Below are 23,098 nucleotides of genomic sequence, written 5' to 3'. Positions count from 1 at the left end.
TTAACAAAAACATTAAAATAACTTTATATCTTCGAATTTCTTTAGAAATTCATTGATTGCTAGTAGAGTATTTGGCTTAAACGAATTAACATCAAACGATACTGTGTCACCATTGATATCTGTATTAGGTTCGAGAGTCGCTATGAGTTTAATTAAACATGTTCTGTCTTTATCTTCAAGTTTGTTTTCAATAAGATTCTTCATTTTTTCAATGCGTGTATCTGAAAAAGTTGTAATAGTTTCAATATCTTCTGGCGGTTTTCCAATATTGATTCCAGCAGGAGCCTTTTGGATTAAATCAGATAAAGTTCCATGCAATTTATTAAATCTTGATGACCACTCTTCAGGCGATAGGAGGGCATGAGATTGAGTTTTTCGAATGAACCAATCTTTGATATAAATCGCAGAATTTTTTAAAAAAATATCTGAGTTTTTATCATCGATAATAGTTTGAAAAAAATTGCATATCTCATTAGACCAAGTTTCCATACATTGATAGTGATTATTAATGAAGTTACTATAAATCCTTTGAAATTCTTCTGAATTTTTTTCTGTTGATGAGATACATTTGAACAGTGGCTTAGATTCCATTTGGTTTAAAATTAATGAGCATTTACTAATTGTTAATGAATCCATTTTACTATGAAATGTGATATAAAAAACAAGGAAAATGAGCACAGAAGATTGGGAGAGAGCCCAGCATTTTATAAAGGTAAGTACCATAAAAACCAACACACTAGAAGAGCTTAACCACGAATATCAAGTAAAGTCTTTGGTAGAAAAGTATAATGAATCAATTGAAGTCGAAAAATTACTAAAAATCCAATTGATATCTTCTTATAAAATACGCAATGCGTACATAAATACTTTCAATCAAATTTTAAAATACATAAATACTCAAGAAAAATCTCTCAATTCAAATGATCTTATAGTTAAAATCAAAGAAATTATACTTGAAGAAAGTGATGAGTTCAAACTTGAAGAACAATAATACCATGATTTTTAATAAAAATATATTGTTATTACAAAAATTAACAAAATCTTGAATTCACTGTACTGTGAAAAAATTGACATCCAAATATTAAACGTACTCTTTTTGAGTTCACAGATTTCAGAGGGTCCGTTTGGAACAAAAGTCAAAAGAAAATTATGTCAATTTGCAGCGACGAAATTAATTTACTTATTCAACATTATCTCCAAGAATTAGGATTTGACCACTCTGCTTTTGCTTTTGGTTGCGAATCCAAAATTTCACTCAATCCCATATCACAAAGAAAAGTTCAACCAGGATCTCTTGTTTATCTTATTCAAAAAGGGATTATGTATTCTCAAATGGAGGCGGCAGCTGATGCAGCTTTATCAGAACCAAACACTCAATTTGCACATCAGTTAAATCTTCTTCGCGCCAGTCTTCGCCAAAGTGCTGAATTAGTTGATGAAATTTGTTCTTCATCACGTAGAATGAAAGTTTTGTCAAATGATCAATCTGATCCCAATGTATTTTATCTCAATTCACAATCATCTCTTGTTCTTGATGGGCATTCCAGTTCTATCTTATGCTCATCATGGTCCAAAGATTCTAGATATCTTGCCACTGGATCATCTGATGGAACTGTTGTAGTATGGGAAGTTGAGACACTTGACAATCAAACATGCGCCATTAATTACTTCACGACAATTGAAAACGAACAAGGCCAACCAGAAGTCCCAATTGATATTACATCGGTCGAATGGGCGCCAGACGATTCCACCCTTGCGATCGGCACTTTTTGTGGAACACTCATCTACTTCACTCCCGCCGATAGGGCCACATCAACATTTTTACTTGAAGAAGGAACAGGCCCAATTGTGTCTCTTCATTTCTCACCAGATGGCACTAAGCTATTAGTCGGAATCTCCACAGGTACTGTTTTCATTTTTCAGAACGGAGCGATTTCTCACAAATGGAGTCTCGGTAATTCTCTTATTCGTTGCTTATGGCTTACAAATGAAACAGCTCTCGTTGGCGCAGGAAATAATGTTCTATTTTTGTCAGAAACTGATGATCCAATTACTAAGTTTTCATCACAAGGAAAAATTACTGAACTTGTAGTTGACCAACGTAATGCTTCATGTTTCGTGGGAGATTCAAGTGGATTAGTTATATGTTTTGATAATGCAGGAAGTATTGTTTTTAATGATACATTACATAATGGTGCTATATGTTCAATATCATTAACTAAAATACCTGAGGTTATAATAACAAGTGGAACAGAAGGAATGTTAAAGATGACGAACATAAAGAATAAACATATTTCTTCATTAGAAGATCAAGGATCACCAATATATACATTAGCTGCAGATTCAATCGGAAAATATTTTGCATGCGCAACTGGAATGAGTTTGGAGGTATGGAAATTTGACGATGAAAATAAGGCAATCATGTATGAAGCATTATCACAGATTGTAAATGTTTCATGGTCACCAAATGGAAGAATGTTAACAATATGTTTGGAGAATGGGGAAACCTCTATAATAGATTTTGAACAGATTTGCTAAATTGTGAATGATGTGCTTTGGGTTAACTGAGTAAAAATTATGAAGCTGCCATTAGTTCTTGAAGATAATTATCAAATTATAAATGTGATATTCACTCATAAGAAACACATCAAATTGTTGCAAGAGAAAAAGCGCCTGATATGAAATACAAAAAGTTGATGGCATAAACTTATCAAAAAGTTGGCAATGTAAATAGCATAAAAAGTTGCTGAAGACGTTTATTTCTTATAAAAAAACATTCAATTCAATAGTGCACTATTTCAATATAACGATGATAAATTTTCAGGTAAAAACGATGGGAATTCTACAGAATTGACTTATCGTTTTTGGGAACTGTGTTGGACAACTCCAATTTTTGAATTGTTTATAATGGTGATGTGATAACTTGGGGCTGTCATTTGACACATTCCTTATGCAGGCAGTTGTTAACTCAACAAAGCATGTTGTTAAAAGAATAACTGGCGGCGGCTCACTTCAAGCATTCCTTGATGACTTTAACCAAAGCAAACACGATAATACTTATAATGAATTCGTATCAAATTGTCTTAGCAACGCACGTGAAGTCTTCCAATCAGGTACACCAATGCAGAAGGCTGATATGCTTCAAGAAATGTTATTCCTTCAAATGCAAGGTGTAGATATGTCATGGCTTGATTTCCATATTTCAAATCTCATGCCTAATGACGACATCTCAATTAAAACCATGGCTTACACTGCAGCTTCTTCACTTTGGGAACCAGAAACACCAGCAATTATGATGTCCATCAATAACATCAAAAATGATCTTAGTTCATCTGAACCCCTTAACAAGATTCTTGCTCTTACACTTATTCCACAAATCACCACGCCAGAGCTTGCAGCCACTGTTGTATCTGATATTGCAGCATGTTTTAATCATACACGTCCAGAGATTGCTCAAATGGCCATAACCAGCTTTTATCAAATCTGTCTTAAGTATCCTGATGCACTTCGAGCCGGATTTGCCACGTTAAATGTCAAATCCAAACTTGAAGAAGGTGATGTTGGTCTTCAACAGGCAGTTTTAGCATTAATGACTGAATTATGTATCCACAACCCCAAGAACTTTGTTAATTTTGTCCCAACCTTATATAAATTATTAACAAATGCCGGCTCACCATGGATATTAATTCGCACATTAAGCATATTCACAATGATTTTAGCATCACTTGAACCCGAAACAGCCATTAAATTAGCCCAACGTTTAGTTCAACCAGTAGCTGAAATCTTAGAAACCGCAGCATCAGCATCAGTCATATTGGAAGTTATTCGACTTATTTGCGATGGTCCACTTAAGAGTCCACATTTAATCCGTGTTGCAGCAACACGTGCCGAAGAATTTATCCAAAACACAGATCCGAACTTACGTTATTTAGGTCTTAAATCTATGACAAGTTTAATGAAGATTGATCAAAAGGTCATTGCTGCTAATGGCGAAATTATCACGAGTTGTTTAGAAAGCGAAGATTCGACATGTGTCTTTTTAACAGTTGATTTATTACATTCTATTTGTAATCGTAAGAACATTGGTGATTATGTATTAAAATTACTCGAACAAATCGAAAATCGACCACCCGGATATGTTCGAGACACATTAGTCTCACGAATTATCTCTATGTGTTCATATAATGATTATGAACGTGTTCCAGACTTTGAATGGTATGTTAATATCTTATTAGAAATCCATGGGATGGGAATCATGTCCAAAGAATTAGCGCAACAAATATTAACAATGGGACTTAGAGTTGAATCAGTACGTAATTTACTTGTTGAAGAAATGCTTGATGTATTACGTGAACCTAATTCAAGTGATGCTGACTTCATAGAAACAGCTGCATTTATATTAGGCGAATATAGTTCTACTGAAGAACAATTACAAGAAGCATTTGAGTTATTATTAGGCCCAAAGATTATTAATCTTTCAGCATCAGCACAAGCCGCATGTATTCAAAATGCATTTAAACTCTATACAAAGACAGAAGATAAACAAATGTTTGAAGCTAATGGTGAATTATTAAAAGAAAAACTTCCGTTATATGCAGCATCACGTTACACTGAAGTACAAGAAAGAGCATCAATGCTTTTAGCATTAGTTAGTATCTTCCAAGTTAATCCAGATCAAGAAGCAATTAAATCATTGTATTCAATACCACTTAAAGCAGTAGCACCAACAGCACAAACTAAAGTACCAATTCCTAATTCATTAGATTTAACAACACCAATAGTAACATTAGAAGCAAATAACTCAACAACATTTGATTTCATTGATGAATTAAGTGACATGAATCAAGGTCTAAATGCCCCTGATCCAACGATGTTTATGTTACGTAAAGTTGATCCGAAACGTTCACAACAAAACAAACCAAATGTCGTTGTTCTAGATGGTAAAGGAGAAGTAGAATTATCATCATCAAAGAAGAGAAGACTTATACCGAAAGTTGATAGTAGTTCTGTTGAATTATTACCAGTTGAAGGAGAAACTAATAAAACTTCTTCAACTACTTCAACTAATGTTCAACAATCAGCATTATCAAAGATTAGTATTACTGATCCATTACGACCTAATGAAAGATTACCAGAACTTAAGCCTTATCAACAAGAAGAATTATTACAACGACAATCACCTCGAAACTTAGCTGCAAATACATCAACTGGCGCATTATTAGCTACTGGCGTTGATTATACTTCATACTTTAGACAACTCGGTATGTCACAAGGTTTATCGATAGCTATTAGTGACATTAAACCTCATAAAGGCGGATTAGAAATAACTATAATCACAACAAATTCTTCGCCAATACCAATTTCTGCATTAGAATTCGTTTTGGATGATTCAGCACCACAATGTTCACGATCTGAAATTAATCCAAACTCTGTCGGAAAACAAGTTCTATTTTATAAATGTGATGTAATTCAAGCGCCGAAAGTTGTCAAATTAAGTATATTACCAACTGGTGGTGCTGGAGAAATGTTACATGGAAGAATCAAGTTAATGCCTTCGTTCTTCTTGATGCAAGCGAAGGAAAGTGACTTAGATGAAGCGTTGGATAAATGTCAGAAAATAAATGAATATAAGTTCGACGATAACATTGAAATTAGAGGTACGATAACAAAGATTCAATACGTCGTAAAGGGAACGTTAATTAAGAAGGAAATCGATGGTAAGAAAGTGATCGCTTTGTTCTCTACAACAGAGAAAGCTGAGTACCAAGTGATAGCTTTGTTGAGAAGAGAACAGGAAGGATTCGTGCTGGAAATTAAGGCAAGTAACAACGAGATGGGCAAGACGATATTCGAGCAAATACAACAAGTATTCAAGGAATGAGTAAACAATAAGTTACTTATCACTAATTTGCGTTTTGTTTGTATGTATTACATCATTTGATTGTCTTTTTGAATGTTCCAATTTTGTGTTGGATTTTGTACTTTTAGAATGGTTTACAAAATCGATGATATCAAAAAGTGGGAGGTGTCCTCTCATGCGGTGTCTCTTAATCCTTTTCTTGTTTTCTCTTGAAGTAGAAGAAAACACAACGGGAATTTTCGTTACAAAGGATGGCCTTTATGAATATAGTTTCAATTTAGAAACAAATGAACTAATTCTTACAAATATTTTAAAAGATTTGGAAAATTTGGTTATTCCGTCAACAATACAACATGAAAACAAAGAATATCCTGTTGAGCTTCTAGTTCTACATGGAAATCATTCTGGTTATCTGACAGGTTCTCTTACTATTCCAGACACTGTTACTTTTATTGGTCATTGGTATTTTCAAGGCCAAGGAATTTCTTCTCTTAAATTGGGGAGTAATGTAAATATTCTTGCTGAGGGTTGTTTTTATGATTGTAAATTACTTACAGGTGATCTAACAATTCCTTCTTCATTAGAAGATTTTGATTCTCAATGTTTTATTAATACAAAAATTACATCAATTACATTTCCAATAGATTCTAAACTTAAAACAATTGGTACATCATTTTCATCAATCCAATTTTCTAAACCAATTATATTTCCAACATCGTTAGAAGAAATTGGAGAAATGTGTTTTATGTATTCTCAAATTCCATCAATAACATTTCCAGATAATTCTCATTTAAAAATCATTGGAAAAAATGCATTTAGATATGCACAAATTGGCGAACAAATTATATTTCCTTTAACATTACAAACTATTGGAAGTTATAGTTTTAGTTATTTTTTCATTAAAGACAATTACATTTAAAAATTCACTGAATAATACAACTTTAGAAATTCAAGAATATGCATTTTCTAATACATTATTAACTGATAAAATCGCATTTTCTTCTCCAATAATTATCGGAAGTTATTCATTTTATAATACAACAATTACATCAGTTTCATTCGAAACTTCAACAAACAACAATAATATTCAAATAAATGATCATGCGTTTGTTAATACATTATTATGTGATGAAATTATATTTCCTTCATCAATAAATATTGGTGATTATAGTTTTTATAGTACAAGCATTACATCAATTTCATTTGAAAATGAAACAAATGATTCGACTTTAAAAATAGGGAAATATGCATTTTATAATACTAAATTATGTAATGAAATTAAATTTCCTTCTTCATTACAAACTGTTGGTGATTATTGTTTTTGTAATAAATCAATTACATCTATTTTATTTAAGAATTCAACAAATAAATATTTAGATTTGAAATTAGGGGATGATGCATTTGTTGACACATTATTAACTGGAGAAATTAATTTCCCTTCAAATTTAAGGATAATTGGAAGTTCTTGCTTTCGTAATACATTAATTAATTCAAATACATTTTCTGATTCAGATTCAGTATCTTTAATAATTGGAAGTTATGCTTTTGAGAATGTTAATTTTACTAATCCAATTGTTTTTCCTAATAAATTATTTGAGATTGAATCAGGCGCATTTCAAGAAACAAGAATTCCATCAATCAAATTTCAACCAAATTCACAATTAGAATATATTAATCTTTATGCATTTCATAATTCTATTTTTACAAGTGAATTTGAAATTAATTTTCCTTCTTCATTAATTTCAATTGGAAGTTATTCATTTGCTAACACAAATATTTCATCAATAACATTTCCTAAAGATTCTTGAATTGAATCATGTGCATTTTTAAATACTAAATTAATCAATGAGATTGTTTTCCCTTCATCATTACTATCTATAGGTTATCATTCTTTTGAAAGTTTACAAATTTCAGCAATTATATTTCCTGAAGATTCGAAAATTCAAACATTTGATTCATTCTCTTTTCAATATACTGCTATTTCTGGTAACTTAATAATTCCTTCATCAGTCGAAACTATTGGATCATATGCATTTAGAGGATCTTTAATAACAACACTTGAATTTTTAGATAATTCAAAATTAAAAGTTATTGATACTGCAGCTTTTGTTCAAACAAATTTAATGTATGATATATGTTTTCCTGATAGCCTCACACATATTGGTATTTATTGTTTTAGAGGATTAAATATTTCTTTTGTTTATTTTGGAAAGAATATTAATATTATCGATAATAATGCATTTGAAAATTCTGCTTTAAATTGTAATATTACTTTTGAATCTGATTCTTTGTATATTGGACCTGAATGTTTCGCAAATACAAATATCATTGATGTTAATTTTAATATAAAAACTAAAGTGAAATTCTCTGATAAATGCTTTTATCAATGTAAAAGTTTGATTTTTTCTAATGCTGAAATCACAGCTACATATATAGGTCTTGAAGCATTTTCCGGTTGCATAAATATAAAAAATTTATATTTATATGAAACAAAAACTATTAATTCATTTGCATTTTATCAATGTCAATCATTAGAAAGTGTTACAATTTCTTCAAATGCAAATAGGGAAATTTATAGCGATGTGTTTTCTAGTTGCGATAATCTTAAAACAATTTATATTGGATGTTCTTTATATTATCAAAAAAATTTCATTAACAATTGTAAAAGTTTAGAAACATTAACTATTTTTGGAACCAAAAACAATGATATTGATTTCTTAATAAGTAATTGTCCGAAACTTTCTACAATTACATTTTCTAATTCAACATTTAATTTCGAAAATTCTTTTATAGATTTTAGTTCACTTGAAACAATTTATTTTTATAATTCAAATATTACTTTTCAACAATATTCATTTAATAATTGTCCATTATTATATAATATTGTAATTGATCAATATTCATTTATATTAAATATCAAATCTTTAGCATTTTATAAATGTCCTTCATTAGAATTCGATTGTTCGAATGTATTATCAATGGCATCACGTGCATTTCAAGATTCATGTGATCAAAGTTTCACATTTTATGTCTCGACAATTCCATCATATTCAATTAAAAGGTCTTCATCATTAAAATATATTAAAATAGCTTCAACAGTAACGAGAATTAGTTCACATTTTATTGAACAATGTCCTAATTTTATGTCATTAGAATTTTTAGATCCTGGAATTAATGGAAAAAATTTAATAATTGATGATGAAGCATTTTGGAAAATGGATACATTTGAATTATCTTCACGATTACCTGAAAGAATTATTAGTATTGGAAGAGAATCATTTTCAGGATGTAATAAGATTACAGGATCATTATTTATACCAAAACAACTTGTTTCAATTGGATCAAATGCATTTGCTAATTGTAATGGGTTAAATGGGATTTTAGATTTTAGTAATAATACAAAATTACAAATAATTTCATCATATGCATTTTTAGGTTGTTCTTCATTAAGTGGATCATTAGTATTACCTAATTCACTTATTGAAATTGGCGCATATGCATTTTCTAATTGTAAATTTGCAGGTCCTTTAGTTATACCTAATAATGTTAAAATTATTAATCAATATGCATAATGCAAATGAAGTGGTTCATTAATTATCGGAAGTAATGTTGAATATATTGGAGCATTTGCATTCTCTGAATGTAATGGATTTAATGGCCAACTTGAAATCCATACTAAAATACTTAAAGAAATTGGTAATAATGCGTTCTTTAGTTGTACATCATTAAAAGGCACATTAAACTTACCAAACACTTTAACTTATATTGGCGATTTTGCATTTTTCGATTGTAAATGTTTAAATAATAAATTAACTTTACCCGATTCTTTAACATATATTGGCGATTCAGCATTTGCTTATTGTATTGGCTTTACGCAAATATTAGAATTACCTAAAAACATTTCATACATTGGAAGAAATGCATTTTTACAATGTAAAGGATTCACAAAAATTTATTTTGATAAAGAAACATCTAAAAATGAATCAATAATAATTGGCGATAAAGCGTTTGGTAATTTAGCTATAAAATGTTTATCAAATGTACCTAAAACTTGCCAAGGTAATACATCTGAAAATAGATGTTATGATTCAACTGAATTTAATTCGATTCAACAAAGTAATTCAAATGTAGCAGAAAGTTGTGAACTTAATACTGCATTAGAAGTCATCATTTCTTTAATAACTATAATCGCAGGAAGTGGAATTTTAGGAATGATTTCTTCATTCATTAAGGAATGGTTCGATAATATTTATACAACGTCGAAAAGAATTTCGGCAATTTTTGATAATATCATTAAAGATGGATCAAAAATTTATGAAAAAAATGAAAAAGAAAATGAAACAATTGATTTCATTATACAAAAAATCCAAAAATATATAAAAAAAGAAGAAAATAATGTGATGTTTAATTTGAAGGAAAAGGAACTAAAGGGTTTATTGTGTAAATCGTTTAACAATGTTTGGTCTGCAGTGCCTTTCGATGTAAGATCAAATGTTTTGGAAAATGCTTTTAATGGTATAAATTTCGATGAAATGATAAGAAATCATAAACAAATTAAGAAAGAAAATAGGAACAATTGCCTTAAAAGAATTTTTAGAAGAAGAACAATAGAAAGCACTGATAGCGATAATGGAAGTGAAATTAAGATGTCTTTAATTTAAATATGAGGGTATTAAAATATTTTATATATAGAATAAAAATTTACAATACAAATTTCTTTTATAAAATATCAAACAGACTTTGTCAAAACTGAGAATAATGTAAATTTTTGAAAAATTATGTCAAAAAAAGTGCAATTTTAATGTCTTTTCACCAAAAAAAGCTAATTTTCGAATGATATTTAACAATTTAGAAGATTATAATTTATGTAATTGAAGAAAGTATAAAAATAAAAACAATTATTTACAGATTTTGGATGAAAATTTAATATTTTTTTATTTGTTGCCTTCCAAATACTCAAAAGTGTAAATGTGAATTTCCACAAATTTTCATAATGAAATTAAATCAAAAACTGTTTCAAATAAACCATTTTAATATCGATGTAGCGAGCACGAAGGGTTTATTCACGTTGTACCGTGAAGTCATCTGCGAATGGGTCATCAGCAGCCTCATTATAGAGCGGGTTATCATAGTTAACAGTCGAATCCTTTTCGACGTGTGCGTTATATCCTTCTCCGATTTCAGCGATTTTCGGATGTGACCCGAACTTCAAGAATACAGCCACTGCAGCGATGACAATTGCTACAACACCTATAGCCACACCGCCAGCGATGTAATATGTCATTCTCTTACGATCTTCATCTTCTTGTTGTTGCCTTAACCATTCCGAGTATTGATCAGAAGACAAATAAGGAGGGAATGATCTTGACGGCGAACGCGTTGGCGATGCCATTGGCGTTGCCTCTGGTGTTGGAGGAGGTGTTGTTGGAGGTAATGGTGTTGGTGTTGGGAGTGGTGATCGAGAAGGTGTTTCAGTTGGTGACATCGAAGGTGATGGTGACTTTGAAGGTGATTCTGTTGGAATTTTAATTTCGACGCCTTCTATTGTTCCTATGTTACCAGCGCCATCTATAGCAGCGGCGTAGAAATAGTTATTGCCCATAATTTCATCATGTGTTAAATATACTTTGGATTCTGTTGTGGTATTAACTAAATCAGCAATTGTCGGTTCATCAGTTTTCTTCATTACAGCATAACGAATCTCTTTGATATCTGTGGTGACTGTAACTTGTGCTTCATCTGATTGTGCATAAAGTGATTCATCTGTTCGGCGAATTGCTTGTACCATGAATTTATACTTTGATCCTTTATCTAATGGTTCTAATTGTACACAATATTCATCTTGAAGATAAACAAGTCGAATTGTTGGTGCTGCGAAATCTTGTGATGAATGATCTGATGCAAAGTTATCGAACGTGCGTTGCTTCAAATAATAAATTGTGTTGGCAATGATCTTTCGTTCATCTGATGATGACTCACAATTACTATGACCTGTTTGCAAAAAGGCTGTGTTGTTCTTTGTAGTTAAATAAAAGTTATGCTTGTTTCCATACCGATCTTCTGAGAGACCATTTGTATTAAATGAAAGCCAAACATCACCAGTACATGCATTATCAGTGGTGTGTGCTTGTGGAATTGTAAGTGTCGTTCCAATGTCTCCAATTTCATATGGATAGTTGGTAAGTAAACCTTTTCGTTGAATAGATACAGTGGTGGAATATATCCATCCATAACTAATCTTCTTTCCATCAGAGCCATAAACATCTTCCGTACTTGCTTTAATGCCAAAGTACTCACGGATCGTATTAAGACTACGACTTTCCCCATTAACACGGAAAATATAACAAATGGAATCATGGCCTGCAATAACACCATATCCTTTTTTGATGTAATCAAGAAGAAGACCTTTTGCGGTTTCTTTCTTAATGTTGTAACCTGCATTAGCATCCCATGTACCAAAGAATGTCACATCATAATCGTATATAAAGTTAGGATTATGTGCAGCATTGTACTCAAAATCATTAATTGACATAAGTGTTACGTAAATTAATTGCTTGCCTGTCTTTTGATCTCTCCCAGCAGCTTCAATGTGAGAACCACCATTGATATTACCACCTTCCATCCAAACTTTTAATGAAGCTGATTTTGGTAATGTTTTTGTGGTACCATCGATATCAAATTTGAAATTAACATTGTATGTATTGTATGATCCACAATTTGAAGATTTATCGCCATTAAAACCATCAACTTGACTTGGATAAACATTCAATACTCTTACTTCAGTACCTTCTTGATAAGTACTAATTTGCTTCCATTCTGTCCATTCTCCATTTTCATCCTGACTTTTTTGAAAAAGTTTATAATAAGTATTTGTACCTGAAAGATTTGTCCATTCAAGATATGTTCCTCCTTTACCGGCAGCAAAAGACTTATTAACTGTTGCTGTTATTGTAATCGTGCCTGGGAGAGAAAATGTGTGTGTAAGCAGCAAAACCACAGCAAGCATTTGGAAAATAATTGGCGGTTTTATTAATGAAAATCCAAAAAAAAAGGGAAGGCAGTCCTCTCAAAAATTGAACCAACGCAAAAATTTTTGTCATTGAAAATGGATAATTGAATGAAAAATGGTGGTTTTTATTGGCTATGGCAGTTTTCATTCAGTTCGATCGGGTTTTGAACCGATTGTTGAACAGTTATTCAAAAAATTATTGACTGTAGCTGTTAACAGAACAACCGCTGACAGATTTTTTGGGTCAAACCGTTTTCGTTTGAATTCTTAATCGTAATTCATCAGTTTGAAGAGCTCTTTGGTGACTTCTTCAATGTATGATTTGATTTCTATTTCTGAATAGTTTTTATTGTATGAAAATTCTTGAAATGTCTTGTAAATTAGTTCTTCTTGTTTTTGTTTTCTTTTAATATTTAGTTTCTTTCTTGAAAAATCAGTTCTAATTTCATTAAGTTTTTGAATATAAGTTGCTTCTAGTTCTTTTGATTCAAGCATTCGTTTCATATGTTCTACTTTAATGGAAGACATTGCTTTTTGATGTCTTTCTTCTTCCATTAATTTTGATTTTTGATAAAACTTTTTTTCATTCTGGATGATTCTTTTCAGATTTTGAAGCTCTGTATCAGGATTAAACTTGTTATTTTGTGTTTTTCTTTCGTTTTCATATCTTTTCATATTTTTATTGTACGTTTATTTAATGAAAAAGTCTTTGCTAAATGTTGCTCAAGAGCCAATGGACTATCGTGAAATAATAGCATATCTTTCACATTCCCAATGTTATGTATCACAAGAGAAGAAATTTGAAGTTTTCCAAAAGACACCAATTCCTGATGAATATTTTCAATATATTTACAAAAAATTCCATGAAAATGAAAATCCAGAAGTCGTTTCTCCTTCTATATTCCACACGACTTTAGGATATAATGGATATACATGGACACAAGATGATGATTTAATTACCATAAAATATGAATCAGAATATGAATTCTCCATATCACCCAAAGACGATGAAATAGGGCGTATTCCAGATGAGGTAAAAATTGAAGGAGATAAAATATCATCTGAATCGAATTGGATCTCAGGAACATTCTATGAAACTCCACAAGAATATGATATCCAAGTAAGTGGAAAGAAAGTCACAATTCAATTACATGTGAAAAGCAAATGGCCAATATTGATAATAGGTGGTGATATGGATCTAAATTCATCTTTTTTACTTGCTCTTTCTGCACCAGAAAAGCCCGAAATATATGAAAGGTTTTTATTATATTCTGCGTGGCGTTCACATCGTCCTTCCCAAATTCTTCTTGCTCAACATTTGGCGCATGATCGCGATGCACATTTTTATTGGCGTTGTCGATTAATACTTGAACATTCTGACTTAGAGTCTATGCTTGTTGTTTCTGTTTTATTAACTGAGTTTGAGGATGGCACAGCTTATAAAGTTTCTGAGAATTTATTACTATTTCTTGCACAACATGGAATAACAATTGCTTATCATTACTTAGGAATGTTACATTTAGCTGATCAAAAAGGTTTTAATGCTGATCCAAAATTAGCATTTAAATACTTTGAAAAGTCAGCTTTGGAATATCATAATGTGAAATCAATTGAATCACTTGGACATTGTTATTTAATGGGAATTGGAGTAGAAAGAGATATCGATAAAGGTGCGCAAATATTGGAATCAATAGGAATAGATCCAACTAACTTCATAAATCAAATAAAAGAAAGAGAAAATATGGAAAAGGAAAAAGAAGCAGAAAAAGAAAAAGAAAATCCAAATAATATCAAAGAAACAAAACAAGAGACTAAAGAAACAAAAGAAACGTTGACTGACATGTTGATCGCTGGTGCATTAATTGGAGCAGCTGCTTTAGCTGCAGGAATCTTTTTCTACCGTAGAAGAAAATAAACAATAAGAATGTAACTAATTGAAGTATTTTTTGTTATTTTTTAAATTCCAGAAAAAATTATGAAATAAAGTGAAAAATGGATACTTTAATACAACTAAGAAGAACTGCTTGGAAAATAATATGTTATAATTTTGTACCATGAGATTTTATTACCAAAAATACAGAATATTTATTTTTTACTGATGTACCAAGCAATTAGAGTGTAATACAATGATATTATTTAGCATTTATTCATTAAACTTAGTATGTATATATACTTTTTTATAGGTTGAAAAAAAGCTTCTATGAATGACATTCTTATCAAAGTAGATAGTTTTTCACGACGTCTTTATATGTTTTGCATATTTTTTTCTTTCATTTTTATGTAAAGGAAATTGTAATACTTCAAATTGTTGTTTCTTCATTGATATTTTTAGTGTTTGGATCATCATTTATCTTTATTTACTATTTCTTCCCTTGATTTATGAAACAAAACATTTTTTAAATAAAACATAAAACTAAAACTTTATTTTACATTTTACTATTTTTTTCACTTAATTCTTTCTTTTTCTCGAAGATGACACCGAATTCATAATTGCCTTTATGTCCTGATTAGGCAATGTTAGTCTTACCTTATCCGAAGACTTTCTATATTTCGCCAATCTCGATCTCGTTCTCTGTGATATGACACCAGTCACAGCCGCATTCTGTGATTGTGATACTTGCGATCTTTGTTGCACTCTTGGGACGAACACGACAGGTTTTTTAGCTGATTTCGACTGATTCAATTTCGCCTCGATTTGTTTCACAGTTGCAGCTGCCGTTTCCAATTCGCTATTTTTATATGTCTCCAAAATCGCTCTTTGGTTTTCAATGCTCATCATCAAACAAGAAAGTTCATTCTTTTGTGTTTCAAGTAATTGTTCAAATGAACTTTTCATTGACTCCCTAAATTTTTTTGTTGCAATCGAAGTTTCTTTTCTTTCTAAAGCTTCAGCTTCGATTTTCATTTGTTTAGCACGAGTAAAATCATGAATCAAAGCTAAAGACTTTTGTTGCTTTCGAATTTGCAAAAGTTCCGATGATGGCTTGTTAAATCGATTCATTACTTCTGGCTTAGACCATTCTTTCTCGAACTCTTCGATTTCTTCTTTGTGACGCTTTTTTAACTCGTCGATTTTTTCGTCGGCTTCTTCCATGTTCTGTTGTATGACTTCGTCCCATTTTTCGCGTAATTGCTTCTCGCGTGATTTAGCATTATCAAGGCGTTGCTGTAATATGTTTGATGCATTTTGCATGTCGCTTTCATTGTTGTCATGTTGGATACTCGAATAAAGGATGTCAATGGCCATATCAAGTTCAGACGCTTCGTCATATTCTTCTTCTAAAAGTTTTTGCGTACTAAGCTTACGCGCATAGTTTATTAGTGACGGACGCATTTCATATGGTGGAAGACTCTTCCGCTTAAGCATTAACGAAAGTGCATCTTCAAGTTCTTTCTTAGTGTATTCGTAGATACTTTCGGATGAGGAATATGACGCAGATGATGAAGTCGATGATGGCGATAATGGAGGAGTTAGCTCTTTTCGCTTGGAATTTGACGTTCTTATGTTGCGAGGTGATGATTTGCTTGGAGATTCTTTTTGTCTGTTCTTGTGAATTGGACTGGTTTTGTTGCTTGATGGAGATTTGATGCGATTAAGTTGACGTGAATCAGAACTGTTGTCTTGTTTGGGTATTCGTATTAATTCAATTTTGTCGTTTTTCGATTTCTCTATTGTATAGTCTTTGTTTCCATTGGATTTGTTTGATGATTTAGAACTTGGGCTTGAGCTACTGCTTTTGGAAGGTTCTTTTTCTTTAGGCGTGGCGGGCTCTGACCCTTTTTTCCTACTTGAATTAGTTGTTTTTTCTTTGTTAATTGAATCTGTTTTGTTTATAATTAAAGGTTGAATTTCTATTTTATCTGGTTCTTTTTCTTCAGGCTTTTCGATTTTTGTTTCTTCTTTGCTAGTGTCTTCTTTCTCTTTAGGTTTGTGATCTTCATTATCACTAAATATTGAATTTTCTAATTCAGCTTGGTTGTTATCACTAGAGTCAGAGCTGTTATTCTTTGTTTTAGCTATTTCTTCATTTTTATTTTCTTTTTTTTCATTCAGATTTGAATCATTTTTTTCCTTTTCAGCTGTTTTTTTCTTTTTTCCATCTGAAGAACTAGAAGATTCGAAGTCAGATAAAATATCATCTTTAATCTTTGTGGAATCGTTGTCTTCTTTCTGACTCATGGAAACTAACAGAAAAACCGTTTACAATCGCACGTTAAAAAGCCGCGCAAAATTCAATGGAAAAAATGTCACAAAAAAACGGAATTATTCCATATAAATTTTATCATTAAGTTGTTCTACTCTTTTTGTTCCACATTTTTTTCATCTTCTTTATGATCCTCTTCTTCAATATTTTCGGTCTTTTCAATACTTTCATTTTTTTTATCATTTTCAGCAGGCTCATTTTGCTGATTTTCGGTAACTTTGCTCGTTATTTCGTCATTTAACTCTTCAATTAGTTTCCCGATTTCTTTTTCTTCAGCAGAACTCTCATAGCGTTTCTCTGCTTCGTTCTGGAAAAAGAATTTTAATCTCGATAAATTGCTTTCGAGTTGTGCACAGGCTGCAATATAGAAGCTCTTAAAACAGGGCACAAGAGCATTGGAATCAGTGTTAAATTTAACCAATTTTTGTATGAAATTCTGGAGTGCATCTCCTTCTTTTTTAATGTTTTCTGGTGTTTCCTCTGCTCTTACATTTATAATTTCCTTTCTGTATGCGCTTAGTGCTTTTTCTAGCTCTTCTCTTTGTTGGATAATTTCATTTGTAGCTTGAATTAGTGGTGAGACACTTGAATCAAATTCTTGAAATGCTTGAACAATAGTATTACCGAACTCTTTAAGTTTTTGATAAAGGGGTTGGAGAAATTCAGGAGCATCTTTTGAATAAACTAGAAGAACTGATGAAAACATTTTCTTTATATCATTTTTCGCTTTTTTGACGGAACTAAGATGTGACTTGACAGCAGAAAGAAACTTATCTATATATGATGTGTTTGGAAGTGATGGTGTAACAGGACTGAGCATAGTGTGGACTGCCACTTTTCAGCATCATTTATAACCGTCGAAAACTCTCCGATAGTTTCTATCGTACTCACAAAAAGTTATTTCAAATGTAATTTTGCTAAAGTGCTTTGGTTTTATGAATGGGAGTGTTTTAATCATGTTTTTGTTTAAATCTTATACATTGTACGTCATTTTTAATTCTTATAAATTTATAAATGAAAAAATTATTGGATTGACGAAAATATTTATTATATATGTGATTTATGAATTTTCCATATTTGAAACCTTCTGCAAATGGACTTTCTTAAATATTTGATTTATTGATTCCTACTGAAAAAGTATTATCTATTTCACTAATGCTAGTGATAGTACTAATTATATTTTCTTCATAAGCATCTATATTTTGTTCTTTTTGTTTTAGCTTTTTATTTTGGTATATGTATTACTTTGTGTGAATATTAGTGTTGGTGGAAGAATAATTAACATTTCCTCCAATTAAAATTGTAATTAAATTATTAAGACAAGCAAATGAATTATCCATAATTAAAGTGACTGAATTTGGAATAATAAATGTTTTACTTTTTACCATTCGGATAACTAACTAACCGAATCTAACGATACGAATTTGTGTAACACAAGCTTGTGTAATTTATTAATTACTGAAATAATGTCATTTCAATTAAGAGAAATATTATGAATCTTTAAACAATAAATTAAGTGTTTGCACAATTTATGATAATTTTTTCTTTAAATTGTAAAATTGATATAAACAAAATATTTTAATTTATCTATGATGCTGAGCCCTTGGATCAGATTGAGGCAAAGGTGGGAATTGGAAAAGAACATATTTGACCCATTTGTCGAATATTTCGTTTGATGTCATTTGTTCTGCGATGTGCGGATACAAAACGGTCGTTTTCCACTTTTCAATTACCGGACGATACGTATTGAATTCCGGATCCTTCATCTCGTGGTCCCTCATGCTCCCGAGCTTGTCCCTGATTGCCGTGTATTCAACCTTATCAAGAAGCAAGCCATCACCAGGTATTTTTGGGAGTGCCCATCTTTCTTCTGTAAATGTAATCTTAAGTTGATCAAGTGTGATTAATTGATGTGAATATGATAAAACTGTTGCAAGCATCTTGCGAATTTGGTTCATCATAAAACTCTTCCCATATATTTTCCAAAGTATAAACATTTCCCCATTGATTGGAAATGGATCTGAAACTGAAAATTCTAATATGGTTCTGAGAGCAGTCCTTGACTGTGGTGTAACTCGCTTTGTATAATTGTGGAAGTTCTTAGTTCCTTCGAAAAGAGGTAAGCAATCTTTTCTGAGCATTTCTAAATGTTCATCAGTTTGTTCATGAAGAGCGCTGAATGGCATTAAGTAAAGGTAATTTCGAGCATCGGCAAACTTTTGTGCATTAAATGTTCTATTACATGATATTACTGCCCATACATGTATTGGCGAATTTTGGGCCATATTTGAATTAATCAAGTTAGGAAGGTTTTTAATCTTATTTCCTTTTGGATTGAAAACATTAAAAGACACAACTTGAGCAGCGGCATGAACACCAGAATCGGTTCTAGATGCTTCATTCCAATGAGAGGAACCTCTATTGGTAGCTGCATCAGCTGGCAAAAGGTGTGCACGAATTAATGCGTCAAAAAGGAAATTTTCAATTGCAAGATGATCTTCGCAATATTGTAATCCATGAAAACCCGTTCCAATATAAGAATATAAAAGAGCTATTGGTGTACTAGATGTAGGCAAAGGCGCACTTGTTTGTACGCTTGATTCTTTTTGATCTGAAGTTTCGTTGTTGGAACTCAGGAACCCGCCCATTGCAATTTGACTGTTATGTTAAATTATTGACTGTTTCACTTTTCATGACCGTTTATAATATTGAAAACTTTACAATTAAATGAATTTCTTATTTTGAAGACTTCCATCTTGTTATGTTCCCTGATAACCTTTCATATCTTTTTGTATATAATCTATCAAATGTTCTCATTTGAGGATTTATTCTAGATAATTTTTTTGGTCCATTTACGATTGGTACGTGAGCTTGTATTCCTAATCCTTGTTGAATTTTTTTCTTTTTCTTTGGAGATTTTTTTATTGGTGGCAATGCTTGTATTTGATTATTCGAACCTTGATCAATTTTGTTATCAACATCTTTTTTTATATTATTACTTCCGAAATTACTTGGAACATTTGCTAAAACTCTTCTTCTAATTTCCCAATCATATTGGTAATCATAAGTAAATCCTTCTCTAATAAATAACAAACGAAACATTTGTCGATATGAATTATAATTAGGCTCTTCTTGAAAATCAAGTTTCTTAACCTCAGATAGAAAGACTACAAATTCCGATGGAAGATCAGAACATAATACATCGATTGGAACTGATAACTTCTTTTCCATTATCATTTCAAATCGCTGCTTTTTGTCTTCGGGCCGAATTCCTTGCCACGGAAGAATACCTTTTAAAAGATAAATCAATACATATGCAACGGACTCAAGATCATCGCGTCTACTTTGTTCAATTCCCATATGTGTGTTGATGGATGAGTATCTGGCCGTTCCTGTTAATGATTTACCTTCTTTATATGGAATATGTTGGTGTGTTCTTGGGTCTCTAAACTTTTTTGAAAGGCCATAATCGATAATAAAAATTTCGTTTGATTTGTTATTAAGACCAATCATAAAATTATCTGGTTTGATGTCACGATGAATAAGACCCTTTTGATGAAAGTATTGAATACGAGCTAGCATTTGGTCAGCAATCATAAGAACTGTTTTAAGTGAAAACTTTCTTCGACATTGTATAAATAAATCTTCAAGTGATGTACCAAGTAACTCCATAACTAATACATTGTAGTCACCTTCGGTTCCATACCACTTTATGGATGGAATGCCTACACCACCTGCAAGAATTGTATATATCTTGGCTTCAATTCCTAATTGTTGTGGTTTAGTATTTTTAGATTCGAGTTTAATGGCAACTTCTTCGTGTGTTGTAATGTTTTCACCAGAATATATCTCGCCAAAACTTCCAAAACCAATTCTCTTTTTTAAGCGATACTTTGCTCCAACGAGAAGCTCCATTAATTTAAACGTTCACAAAATGAAGGAAGAAAAACTTCAATTAACAGCGTGAAGTTTATGAAACTAAAAACACTTATTCAGAATAAAAACATTAAGATTTAGGTTTTTACAAAAATCCATTAAAGATCAATAGTTTTTTATCAAACATCGATGATTAGTATTTAGATTATTGAGATCCTTTTAAATTCAATGTACAAGGAAACATACAATTTTTATTTTTTTTTAGTAAAGAAATTTCTTGAACAATTTTAATCTTCTTCAAAAAAAAAAGAAAATATATTTAAAGATTTCAAAAGAATATTTTATACTTATATTATTAAATTAATGCGTTAACAACCATTAATTTATTGCTCATACTTTATTCTAAAGTAATAACAAATTACTCGAAAAAACGAATTTTTTAACATTTACGATAAGAATTTTGAATGATGACTAACGTACAAATCACAGAATTATCGAAAGTTTCACGCAAAACGTAAAACTAAATTTCGAACATAATAAATGAATTTTATCAAACAAATGTTTGAGAATTTTTTCTCATCTCACTCGAATTGATCCGCACATTTTCATCAACTCAGCGTCATCCTCAATTGTATGCCATAAAGACTGCACCAACACGCACCACATTTCTCTAATTTGACAATCGAAGTTCTTTGTGAACAACAAATTTTGGAATACCAAATTTTCCAACATCAAAATTGTTTCCAGCAACAGACCATTTTGCGACGCCACCAACAAGAAGCTATGGAACTCGAAACGATTCGAAGCTGTTTTTTCCCAATTCACGTTTTCCAAGAACAGCTTACTCATTCTCAAGTACTCCAAAAGTAATGTCATTCTATCTCCAAGTCTTAAGTCAGCGTCGAACACCAAATTCGACAACAATGGAACGTAATTTGCGTTCATCACGAACGATAAAGATTCGACGTATTTTGTCGACATTTTATTTTCGATTAATTCATAGTAACGATCTGTAATTTCGGGCTTTATCCAAATGGATAAGTTACAATTAAATTGGTTTAAGACATGTATCATATAAGGAATCATTAGATATGAATTATTACCTTTAATCGTTAATAAATTTCGAAGTTCATCTCGTACATATTTAGCACCTTTAATGATGTTGTTTTGACTTGTCTCGAACTTCTTTAAGAAGTATGAAATTATTAAAAAGTTATGTCGCTCAAGTGATGACTTATAACTCTTCATTAACTTTAATTGACATGTTAAACCTATAGCTTGATTTAAGTCGTCAATTTTTTGGTTCATTTCAACACATGATTTATATAATGAATAAAGTTCGGATTCTTTGGATTTGTAATTGGAATATGGGAAATGATATGATGATGCTTGCCATTCAGATTCAAGTGCTTTGATTTGATCTTCTTTAAAGAGACTTAACACAAAGTCTACAGAGATTTTGGGTATTGTGTTATTATCCGGTGATTTAGCTAAATATGATCGATTAGCAAAGAATTCGATTTGAAACGGTGAGAAAATCGTTTTCTTACGTTCGTTATCATCTTTCGTATAATCTACAAACATCTTTTTTAATGAATTCGGAGAGAAAACAATTTTGGAATATTCAATGGCATCATAATCGGAAACAAGTAATGGCAAATGTACCATATGTGCATCATCAATTAGATTTGGTATGGTATCAATAGGAGTTTCACGTGCGCCATTAAAAGAATTAATAATATGAATAGTCTCAGTTAATGGCTCACGACTAAACCGTTTTATAATGTTAATGACAGTATCTTTGGGTCGGAAATTGGTGAAAAATGGTGAATGACGTAGAAATAATTTAGATGGCTTATAGATTAATACTCGAAATAAAAATGTGGTAGATGTGGATATGGGTTTAAGTTGTGATATGGAAAGAATAACACTTCGGAATGGAAGGCCAATGAGTCCTAATGTGCTCTGAACAGTTTCGGCTAGAAATTTAAATACTTGAATTTGTGTTAAGGTGATTAAATCAGTGACACGCTTGCTAAAATCATACCAAAAGGCATCGAAATAAGAATATTGGGAAAGAAGAAATGGTTCTACTAATTGATATATATATGAACTATTATTGCAAATTCGCATAAATTCTAGAAGCAT

General features: G+C 31.2%; 8 protein-coding genes across 8 annotated transcripts; 2 read left to right on the top strand and 6 right to left on the bottom strand.

Annotated features, from left to right (window-relative positions):
• Positions 1-1,149: 1,149 nt before the first annotated feature.
• On the top strand, positions 1,150-5,881 carry GO595_010007 (Adaptin N terminal region family protein; the record flags this gene model as incomplete). The annotated part of the gene is made up of 2 exons (XM_067912639.1): positions 1,150-2,445; positions 2,957-5,881. 2 exons carry the CDS (start codon positions 1,150-1,152, stop codon positions 5,879-5,881), a joined length of 4,221 nt encoding a protein of 1,406 aa, XP_067769956.1.
• Positions 5,882-10,919: 5,038 nt separating this feature from the next.
• Positions 10,920-12,866, bottom strand: GO595_010006 (TPR-repeat-containing protein; the record flags this gene model as incomplete). Its single annotated transcript, XM_067912637.1, has 1 exon — positions 10,920-12,866. One exon carries the CDS (start codon positions 12,864-12,866, stop codon positions 10,920-10,922), a length of 1,947 nt encoding a protein of 648 aa, XP_067769955.1.
• A 736-nt stretch (positions 12,867-13,602) lies between these two features.
• On the top strand, positions 13,603-14,784 carry GO595_010005 (erythrocyte binding protein; the record flags this gene model as incomplete). The annotated part of the gene is made up of 1 exon (XM_067912636.1): positions 13,603-14,784. The coding sequence occupies one exon, from the start codon at positions 13,603-13,605 to the stop codon at positions 14,782-14,784; it is 1,182 nt and encodes a 393-aa protein (XP_067769954.1).
• A 534-nt stretch (positions 14,785-15,318) lies between these two features.
• GO595_010004 (uncharacterized protein) lies at positions 15,319-17,049 on the bottom strand (the record flags this gene model as incomplete). Its single annotated transcript, XM_067912635.1, has 1 exon — positions 15,319-17,049. The coding sequence occupies one exon, from the start codon at positions 17,047-17,049 to the stop codon at positions 15,319-15,321; it is 1,731 nt and encodes a 576-aa protein (XP_067769953.1).
• Positions 17,050-17,165: 116 nt separating this feature from the next.
• On the bottom strand, positions 17,166-17,894 carry GO595_010003 (uncharacterized protein; the record flags this gene model as incomplete). The annotated part of the gene is made up of 1 exon (XM_067912634.1): positions 17,166-17,894. The coding sequence occupies one exon, from the start codon at positions 17,892-17,894 to the stop codon at positions 17,166-17,168; it is 729 nt and encodes a 242-aa protein (XP_067769952.1).
• Positions 17,895-18,657: 763 nt separating this feature from the next.
• GO595_010002 (tRNA pseudouridine synthase A, mitochondrial) lies at positions 18,658-19,722 on the bottom strand (the record flags this gene model as incomplete). The annotated part of the gene is made up of 1 exon (XM_067912633.1): positions 18,658-19,722. The coding sequence occupies one exon, from the start codon at positions 19,720-19,722 to the stop codon at positions 18,658-18,660; it is 1,065 nt and encodes a 354-aa protein (XP_067769951.1).
• Positions 19,723-19,810: 88 nt separating this feature from the next.
• Positions 19,811-20,989, bottom strand: GO595_010001 (casein kinase I; the record flags this gene model as incomplete). Its single annotated transcript, XM_067912632.1, has 1 exon — positions 19,811-20,989. One exon carries the CDS (start codon positions 20,987-20,989, stop codon positions 19,811-19,813), a length of 1,179 nt encoding a protein of 392 aa, XP_067769950.1.
• A 537-nt stretch (positions 20,990-21,526) lies between these two features.
• On the bottom strand, positions 21,527-23,098 carry GO595_010000 (uncharacterized protein; the record flags this gene model as incomplete). Its single annotated transcript, XM_067912631.1, has 1 exon — positions 21,527-23,098. The coding sequence occupies one exon, from the start codon at positions 23,096-23,098 to the stop codon at positions 21,527-21,529; it is 1,572 nt and encodes a 523-aa protein (XP_067769949.1).

The sequence above is a fragment of the Histomonas meleagridis genome, assembly GCF_020186115.1.
Source record: "Histomonas meleagridis strain 2922-C6/04-10x chromosome Unknown scaffold_143, whole genome shotgun sequence".
Classification (NCBI taxonomy): Eukaryota; Parabasalia; order Tritrichomonadida; family Dientamoebidae; genus Histomonas; species Histomonas meleagridis.
Note: the sequence above shows the minus strand (reverse complement) of the source record. Positions and strands in the feature narration are given on the sequence as shown.